This window comes from Mustela erminea, chromosome 1, assembly GCF_009829155.1.
Source record: "Mustela erminea isolate mMusErm1 chromosome 1, mMusErm1.Pri, whole genome shotgun sequence".
Taxonomy (NCBI): domain Eukaryota; kingdom Metazoa; phylum Chordata; class Mammalia; order Carnivora; family Mustelidae; genus Mustela; species Mustela erminea.
The window spans coordinates 209466366-209476048 of NC_045614.1; the positions used below are offsets into that span (position 1 = coordinate 209466366).

A 9683-nucleotide genomic window follows, 5' to 3' on the forward strand; every position below is an offset into this window, starting at 1 on the left:
ATTAATGGCACTCTTCTAGTAGATTCTAGAATGAAGACATCTTTTTGGCAAGAATCTGAAAGCCTTTACAGAAAGCATCAATGCCTTTACAGGTAATAGAACAATACGTCTTACAGATGAATCTCTTTGGGGTCAAAACAAGACCCACGGGACTTAGAAACTTATTAGAGCCATCAGATGAGCACTGGCTGGCCCTCTCCAAAGTACCTTCTACAGACCCAATCCACCGGACTGGGTGGACGGATGCAGGACACAGCAACAGGCGTTGGTCCACGACGGGCAGAAGCTGTAAGAAGCATGGAGAACATGGTGCCCGTGTCTTGACCGGCCCGGAGGACCACTTCCAGTGTCTGACTGGGCATGGGCACAGACAATAGAAACTCCAGGACAGTAAGTGGAAGTGGGTGTTGTCGCTCCCATTTACAGGGGAGGAGACCGAGGCTTGGAGAAGCTGGGGTGCCCCCGAGGTTGGAGCAGCAGAGCAGGCTTGCACGCACACTCCCTGGGAGATCCCGGGACATGTTCCCAGCCACCTGGCGACCGTCCCAGGGTGTAGAGCAGCTGAAGTCTACATCCTGAGCTTTACTGTAGATGGTGTACTAGCCCCTTATTTATGGACTTTATGGTTTGCTGGTGTCTTAACTCCACCTCCAGGGTCAGCCCCTCCCCTGGCTCTGGGCTCAGAGGCCAAGGACCCAGGTAAGATAAGATATATTACGAACTTAATAGTGCCTGGCATAAAAGGCCTCAATAAATGACAACTTTTTTTTTTTTTTTTTTTTGGGTTAAGATCTTATCCATTTGAGAGAGAGAGAGACAGAGCACAAGCAGGGGGCAGAGGCAGAGGGAGACGAAGAAGCAGGTTCCCCACTGAGCCAGGAACCTGATGTGGGGCTTGATCCCAAGACCGTAAGATTATGACCTGAGGTGAAGGCAGGTACTTAACTAACAGACGCCCCTTAACTGTTTCTTGTAATGATACAAGCTTCCATATATTCCTAAGAATAATCTACACAAACTAAAATCTCCAGACAATGGGCCTTTTAACCTTTCAACTAGGGGGATTCTGAAATAAAGATAGAAAAATAAGCCTCCCGTATTTCCACTTCAAAAAGGACAGAAAACACGATGTTCTATTCAGGAAGCATTTTACTATTGCTCCAAGTTTAGGAATTTTCACCGACAGAAAATCAGCACTTTCAGAAAACCTCCCGCATGGCCCTGCTCAGCTTCTGAATCTTGGTTTTTGCAGACATATCAGCGTATTTCTCTCCAATACGGACAATCATTCCACCCATGATTGATGGATCAGTCTAGAACACAGGTTGGAAACATGAAAAAGCACTGACATTTCATTGATCAAACAGAAAGATGAAAAGTGCTTTTGAAAGGTCTACATGCTGCATAAATCAGGGTGTTACAATTACATCTAGAGAAAAACAGAAGTCAAATTGGGCCTGGAATCTGCAATCATTTAAGTGGAAAATATAAAATTTCTAGTACAAGCAACTGAGTAGATCATCAGATTTATTTTTCACTTTCCATAGCCATTAAACTGTCAGACAACCTGAGGAGACATACCAGACATAATTAGAAACCTACCTTAACTTCCAATTTTAAGACTTGGCCTTTACTCAGGAAGCTCTTGAGGACCGTTTTTAATTCAGTAAGAGTGGCTTCATCTAAAGGCTAGAAAGGGACAAAACCACTCTTTAAATTTAAATAAAGCACAACAGAAACTTTCCACAGTAAAACGCCGAAAATCTCACTGGCACATACCCACAAGACTGGCCTGGTGAATCCCCGTGTGGAGCGGCCGGGGAGCCATCGGGGAGTGGCCGGAGCCCTGTGAGCACAGCTCCCTCCCCGTCTCTGCTGCCCGGAACTAGCAACTAGCAGTGCTAGGAACTAGCAGTGTGGGGACTAGCAGTGCTGCTCAGACCCAGGCACAGGGGAAAACCCAGACGTGAACGATGCCTGAGGACACAGCCTCTTCTCTGTGCAGCTATTTCCCCAGATGGAAAGCTGCAGTTTAACCTGGTCCTAGAACCCCAAAGCCCCAGTTAGCAGGAGCTCTAGAGGCACACCCCTACCCTCTTGGAGCCTCGGGGAGGGCCAGGGAAGGTGGGGGGCAGCTCTGGCCTCTCCTCTGACAGAGCGAACACCAGCAGTTCAGCCCCTCCTGACCCCACTGTTGCTCCTGGTGAGATGTGGGCGAGTCAGGCTGAAGGAGAGGCCTCTCACCTGTCACAAATCTGAGCTCCCCACCCCGACATCTGGGAGTCCAAAAACTAGCAGAAAAGTCTTCTCTCTTTGCACAGATCTAACAATGTCTCTTGTGAGGGGTGGTGCTGTAACAACCTATCAGTGTTTTGTTTTTTAAGATTTATTTATTTAAGAGAGGGAAGGAGAGAGCGTGCATGCATGTGGGGGTGGGTGGGGAGAGGAAGTGGGACAAGCAGACTCCCCACTGAGCTAGAACCTGAAGCAGGGGCTTGGACAAGCCTGAGATCATGACCTGAGCTGAAATCAGGAGTCGGACGCTTAACTGACTGAGGCCCACAGGTGCCCCAAGTCGATCGGTGTTTCATCAAAACATTGTTCACTGAGCTTCCAAGGTGGGAGAACTTCGAAGTATGTGCACACCTTCCACTGAGACGCATACTAGGTGCCGGGCATTTTACACCCACCGTCTCCTGGAATCTAGAGGATTCAGGGCAGCGAGAAGCTCTTGATTATTAATCAAGAAGTGATTTTTTCCTTTTGTTTTCAAACACTGGAAACCTATTTACTCAGTAAGTTTTAGCTTCAAAAGCATTATCAACAGTTGGTTCTAAGAAACTTTTCAACAATATGCACCTTTAAAGAAATCACGTCCTTAGATCTCTGAGTGACCTGCACCAGGGCTTAGCCACGGGGACGGTGTGACCACCTGCCGGGTGAAGCCTCGCCCGGGCTCCCGCTGGGGAGAGCTACTGCGGTCCCAGTGCGCGGGGGTGAAGGCCGGAGCTGTGCTGATTCTCGGCCAGTTATGTGCTTCCGTGGCACCAACTATGGAGCTACAAGTGTGCAAATGTTACTACGTGCTAAAATGTCTCTTTTTTGTGCTCTTTTGGAGAGTCAGAGTATCTTGTAAACACCAGAAATACCAGACAAGGTCAGGTGCTGTGTATTCCAAGCCAATCTACCATCCTCTGCTGATAATTAAGCCCCACAGGTTGCTTTCCTGTAGCAAGTGAACTGCAGTAGGAAGGAAACAGGTATTTAAGACATCAACAAAATTCACTCTGGGGATGCAGTGTAGCTTATGGAACACGTACTTCTGCAAGAGAGGCCCAAGTTCAAATCCTGATTCCATGTTTAGTCACCTTGGGCATGCCGCTTAATTTCCTGTGTTTCCTCATCTATAAAATAAGGATAATTCTACCTCACATGGAACTCTGCTATTAAAATAATAAATTATAAAGTACCAAGCATACAGCAGATTTCAAAAAAATGCTGTCATTACGGCCCATTTCAGCAACACAACGAGATCAAAGGGCCTATGTGCTCAACGCTCCCATTCACCACCACAGAAAATTAGACACCCCAGTTTCAAGAGTCTACTTAATAAGATATTTACAAAATATCTCAAACTAGTAAAGGAAAATAACCACTACTTCCCAATACATTTTTAACCAGTCTGGTCCTTCTGAGTGGTCACTGGTTAGGGAGGCACGAAGAAGATATACACTGGTCCTTCCAGAGCAGAACTGTACAAGAACTGAAGTCAACTTCCTAAGTGACAAGTCACCTTTACCAATTTCTGGATTTCAGCCCGTTTTTTCCTATTCATTATGCAAAATGTGACTCATGACATGTCAAAGCAAATCTAGCAGCACCAGGCTGCCACTTACAGATGCGGTGGTCACTGTGCACGGTACTTCCCCACGGTGGACACTCATCATGGTCGAAAAGGCAGAAATGACTCCAGGGGTGTTGTCCAAGCGACCGTTCTCCGCAAGCAAATCTGGGAAAGGGAAGGTTGTCTCTGTAAGATGAACCTCACTCGAAACAGATCATTCATGAGATATTATATTCACCTCAAAAGCAAGCTTAGATTTGTAGTCTTAAAACACCATATTCGACGTCCTTCAAGAATGTGAATTAAGAGGATGCAACTCGTTATTTAAAAAGTATACTCAGTGTTGAAAAGAACCAGCACTGACTCACATCTCAATTAGTAGCGTGGGTATGGGGGGGGGGTCTCACAGATCTGCAACAGCTGCCTTCTTCACAGCTTGCCACGTGACTCTCTTACTTCTGGTTGGAGTCTAACCTCAAATTGACATAGATCCATATTCAAAGATGACGACATGAACGCACTTTCTTTGGAGCTCATACTCTGGTTGACCAAGGGACTTTAAAAAACAAGCCAAATGCACCAAAGAATGCAAATGTCTTCAAGGACAGAGTCACAACCACTGGCTCCAAGCCATTTTCTTGGTATGATTCCCGCTGGTCTTCTCCATAAGTTAAAAGTACTGACTGCAATTACTTTCTTACATCTTAATATGCTTTGGACAGTGCTCCTCAAGCTTTAACGCACAATTAATCCACATGGGGAGCTAGTTAAGGCGCAGATTCTCATTCAGCAGGATGGCTAAGTCCTGAGATTTTCCACTTCCAAAAGGCAGGCAATGCTAACGGCTCCTGGTCCATGGACCCCATTTCTGGTAGCAAGATGTTCAGGGGCTTCAGTGGGAAAGATCTAATACTTACTGATCAGGTTGGATGTGAGAGGAGAGAATCTCTCTTTTGCGCTCATGTCATTTAGGCTTTTCACTTTCACGGAACGCTTGATGTAGGGATTCATAATGGAAGCAGCCATTTTGGGTTCCTTCAAGATTTGCTGAAAGTACCAAAAAATATTACAGCATTAATGATTCTAGCTGTCACAACATACTTTATTATGAATCACGTATTTCGTTAATGAAGTGAGCACTCAAGCACATATGAAGAAAAGTTTACAGTCAAGTAATTTTCTTTGCCTTTGAGAATACCATACCTTGATTTTGCCCAGGATATAATGGTATTTCTTGAAAAAAATTTAATAACACTTTATATAAAGTTTCTTAAATTTGTGTTTGCTTTTCAAGAGAGATAAAAGAAACTAAGCAGCCAAAAGAGTCAATGACTGCCTATGCTAATGTTATTTAATGCAGGTAGGACTCTAGATTTTCACATACTATGAGGAGGCCAGTGATGCCAATACCTCACGTGCAGACCTAGAAAGGAGGCCTGATGGCAAAGGAGGCCTCCTTGTCATGCACTTTCCGGGGGCCTCTCCGTCTCAGACTGATTCTGACTCCGTCCAGCCTTTTATAGAGCCCGTGAGACCTCTGGTGTTTCCAGAGCAGCCTCAGTCCGGCTGGGAGGGAGAGCGGACAAACAGTGGGAGTGCAGCTACCAGAGACTCACCTCCCCCACCGCCCCTGCGCCATGCATCCCCATTTTGTTAATTCATAAATGTCTGTTTTCAGTGACCCAGGGTAGCTTCTGGCACCTTGCTCCCCTCAGTATCAGGCCAGAGTTCAATGAACCAATGGCCTGTTTCCATTTGGACACCTTCCAGTTAAATACCTCCAGTAGCCCCTTCTCCCAGGCTCCTGGCTGGAATTCTGGTTCTAACCTAGGCTGCTTGTCAGGCTAAAACAATTTGAGTGACTCCACAGAAACAATATTTCCCCCTAAAAACTGCTGAGTTACACAAATGAAAGAGCATTCTGGTGTTAGGGGAATGCAGTCCTTCATGTTTCTCATCTTTTTCTGCTGCATCACCCAGCGGGCAGCTCACGGCATCTGCGTAGCACCACCCTTTCCTGCCAGTACTGAAACACTAATGTTTTACAGCGTCTTAAGGTAACTGCCTCCTTTCTATGTCTCTGCACCTTAACTGGTTTCCAGGTTTTAGTCAAATCCCATTCTAATGACCACAGCCCAGGTCAGGCTCATGAACGTGACCACCACCGTTCAGGTTTAAGATGGGCGTAAACGGCAAGCAGCGGGCAGTCATTACCGCCTCCAACAATTCCCATGTGTGATCCTGCCTGCTCTTGCTACCCTCCTCCCAAGCGTCTCCAAGAGTAAGGCTGCTGGCTCTGGGTGGACCGTAATCACACCAACTAAGACAGCAAGCATTACCTGTGGACATAACCGGACAAAAAAGGAACAGAGAGCTAAATCGTTGTCTGCCGAGGACAAAAGTTCCGATAAAAAGCTTAAAATGAAAAATGTACAAAATATGTTAAGTATTATCCTACATGATAGCCTGTGAGGGTTTTTTCTCCCAAACAGTAAGATAAAAAAAATCTTTAAAAATAAGCAGATTAAGAATAAAAGAACTTCTTAAAACATAAAACCAAAAAAGAGCAAAAATTTTTCTGGACAGAGTATATATTAGACTCTTCTTCTTTCATCTAGAACTTACTGTTGGGGGTGGCAACTACAAAGCGAAAAGAGAAGGGGAAGCAACAAAATGGGCAGAACTTGTTACCTAGAAAACGGAGTTCAAATCACAGCAGAGATTCTCCTCTTTAATTTACAGAGTAGACTTCTGTTAATTCAACTAATTACTCCTTTTATTTAAAAAAAAACATAAAAATAAACTTTCCCCTGTAAGCTTCATGATCTTTGTCAGTTCTCTATTATCATTATGGAGCCCATACACCTTTCCTAATTTTGCTGCTCGGCAAGCTCTGGTCATTTTCCTCTCACATTTTGGGAATAAAATGAAAATTGAAACTGAGGAAAGCCTTCATAAAGAAAATAAATTCCTGGTAAAGAAGGTTATAATACACTTTCTAAAGACTATTTTGGAAATACCTGAAATACAAAGACAGATTTTCAAAGGGGACTTCTATTTCTTCTCTTAGCCTCAAATCTTGGTTCCTAATAACAATATCCTTGATATGCTCTACCTGTACCTATTATACAATAGGTTCAGAACAGTAAGACCCACTACTCTCACTACCCACATGGTTACAGAAAACCCGTGCCCCTCCCCCGTTTTTGGTACTCCATTGTCTTTTAGGATCTACCTCATTAGGGATACATGGTCAGATAATTACAGCAAAAAACACACGATGGAAACTTAGTAATGAACAAAAACACTACTTACTGCTACTCTCAACAATTCTTTCTCTACTTGTTCCAGTTTATTCTGTTTTGATGCAGCCGAATAAAGAGCAGTGGCATAGCGACCTTCAATACCATATACCTGAACAGGTGGCTTTAAAAAAAGGATGGGGTAGGGGAGGAAGAGTAAAAGAAAATCAGTTAAGATAGCATCATATTACCAAGAGGAGCATTAAATATGTATATTAAAAAATGACATCACTTAAAGCATAAAACAGTTTAAACAGGTCATCAAGGAGCTATTCTGAAGGGCAATTCTCAAACAAATCAGGGCTGTCTCCTTGGCTAGGTCACTCAATCTTTGAGCTTCTGTATTTTTCATCTTAAAACAAGGTGCTGAGGAAACACGGTGTCCTTTTCAGCTCTAACTATAGAAATCTATAGAAATCAGTTACGTTAATTCTGAGATGAGCTTATGCTTCCTTGGAACTCAGTAACTGGTCACTTCCAAGTACTGGAGATTTTAAACACTGATAGAAGCCCATTTTGCACATTAGAGCCAAGAAAACAGGTATTTATCAAACATACACCAGGATATTTTTATGTATTTCATAATAACATTATAAATTCCCCCTACAGTGCCCTCACCCATGCTCAGTTTCACAGAGCTCTTTAGCAACTTACTCAGTGCCTCAAGCTTGAACGATTTCTCACAAGACACTGTAGCCTTTTCCCCACACACCATCATCAATATATGACTACATATGCTTGGCAGTGCGATATGGTTGTAGTGGGAAAGCTCAGGCCTTGAATGAGAAAGATTTAGTTCCAGCCCAGCTCTAAGACCAAGCTGAGTAACCTTAGGCAGGTTTTCCCAGAGTCCGTTCCCTTTTTTGTGAACGGGAAGACCGGTTACTTTCCATCACTGTAATGGGGTTTTAAGAAATTTCTCACAAAGGTAATGCACGGGCCTGTCACACACCAGGCATTCAACTTATTCCATTCTCTACCCCCATGCACACGTCACATTTTGGAAACCATAATGCACGCAGAAAGGTTTAGGTAGTACTTAAACAAAAATCTATGCCCTAATTGTACTGCTGTTTGACTTACACACTTTCATCTATTTTACAGTTAATTACAAATACAAAAGTTGACATACCCGCACGAGCTTGGAAAACGGCCTGACCACGGTTGTACTAAAGCATCGCACCTTCAAAACAATAAAAACATTTTAAATTATTAGTTTCTGAGCATCATCACGTAGGTTACATGAGCTGCTCTTCATTACCCAGAAGTCAATTTCCCCACTGAAGAATCATCCCGAGTTGCCTGCGAAATTTGCTTTCCCACCAAGTCCTTCATTTACTAGGAACAAGGAAAGGCTAGGACACCCAGGTAAGAGAGAGAACACAAATCTGGCTGAAATACAGGTTTCAAAAAGCACAAGATTTTTGGCATTTATGTTACCACCCATGAGCAAGGATTTTAATAAAAAATGGGAAGACTGCAATCACCATGTGCACGAGATGTCACTTTCTTAGACTCCAAATGCTATAGGAAAATAAAGATTAACTGCAGCACTCTGATGTAAGCACAGGCCCTAGCTCTGAGAAATGTATCTTGTCTACCAAGGAACACAGCTGGGACCCACTGTTTAAAAAATCTGCAAAAGCCCGGGTCACCTGTAAATAATTTCAGTTCTGTTGTGTATTATACCAACTGGCAGTGGGGATGAAAAGACTTATCACTTACAGGCAACTTAACCTAAGCTGCAAGGTGTCACGATATGCAAAGCATGGTGCTGATACCTAGTTTATATATAAAGAGAACGAATTTTCTTTCCAACTTCATCTTCTGCATGACTGTGGGTTCGAATCTCAGCTCTACCTACCCCTTCCTGGCTGAGCTGCCAAGGACGAGTCATTTAAACCTTTCCGTCTCATTTTCTTTATAAAAAAGTGAAATGGGCTTTGCAAATAATCCTTAGCATTATTGGTGACCCCTGACCGGTTTAACCACCACCACCACCACCACCACCACAGAAGTTAAGTGACTTAGGGGTGGGCCGTGTCCTTTCCTTGCGGCCCCCCCCCCCCCTTGCTCCTCAAGCTGCCTGCTTCCCGAGGCTGTACTCGGGGGTCGCCAAGGTCAGGCACGCGTCACCCTGCACCACCTGCCCCGCGAGCGTCCACAGAAGGGAGGCAGGGCCGCCTGAGCTCCTGTGTGTCCCCTCCACTCGCAGGGCCCCACAACACTGAATGGCGGCTACGCTTCCCCAGATGTGGCCTCACCCCGTGGCCCTTAACGACCTGGTACGTTTCACCCTAGGAGGGATCGTCTCGCTAGTTTTCAGGACGTCCGTTCTCTCACCTGCCGGGACAAGCCAGACACTGCTGGGACAGCCATCTTGTCCAGGAGGCTGTAGGTCAAACCCGAGTTAGAGGGAGAGACGCAAGGGCGCACGCGTGCGTCAGCGTAGCCGCTCGGCCTGCTGGGAAATGTAGGCGTAGGTCTTCAGGCCGCATGCGCAGAGGTCGCAGTCAGGCTGGGATTTGTGGTCTTTA

General features: G+C 44.8%; 1 protein-coding gene across 1 annotated transcript; it reads right to left on the reverse strand.

Annotated features, from left to right (window-relative positions):
• Positions 1 to 1115: 1115 nt before the first annotated feature.
• On the reverse strand, positions 1116 to 9602 carry ATP5PO (ATP synthase peripheral stalk subunit OSCP). The gene is made up of 7 exons (XM_032354240.1): positions 9490 to 9602; positions 8279 to 8329; positions 7160 to 7270; positions 4762 to 4891; positions 3897 to 4009; positions 1603 to 1689; positions 1116 to 1313 (listed from the first exon to the last, which is right to left on the reverse strand). Exons 1-7 carry the CDS (start codon positions 9523 to 9525, stop codon positions 1200 to 1202), a joined length of 642 nt encoding a protein of 213 aa, XP_032210131.1. The 5' UTR covers positions 9526 to 9602; the 3' UTR covers positions 1116 to 1199.
• Positions 9603 to 9683: the final 81 nt, after the last annotated feature.

Bases quoted from the DNA above. Each gene is read 5' to 3' on its own strand.
- ATP5PO (XM_032354240.1), bottom strand. From the start codon at position 9,525: ATGGCTGTCCCAGCAGTGTCTGGCTTGTCCCGGCAG. The intron at 8,330-9,489 runs GTGAGAGAACGG...ATTGTTTTGAAG, and splicing joins TGTCTGGCTTGTCCCGGCAG to GTGCGATGCTTTAGTACAAC. The intron at 1,314-1,602 runs GTAGGTTTCTAA...CCTGTGTTCTAG, and splicing joins TCTTAAAATTGGAAGTTAAG to ACTGATCCATCAATCATGGG.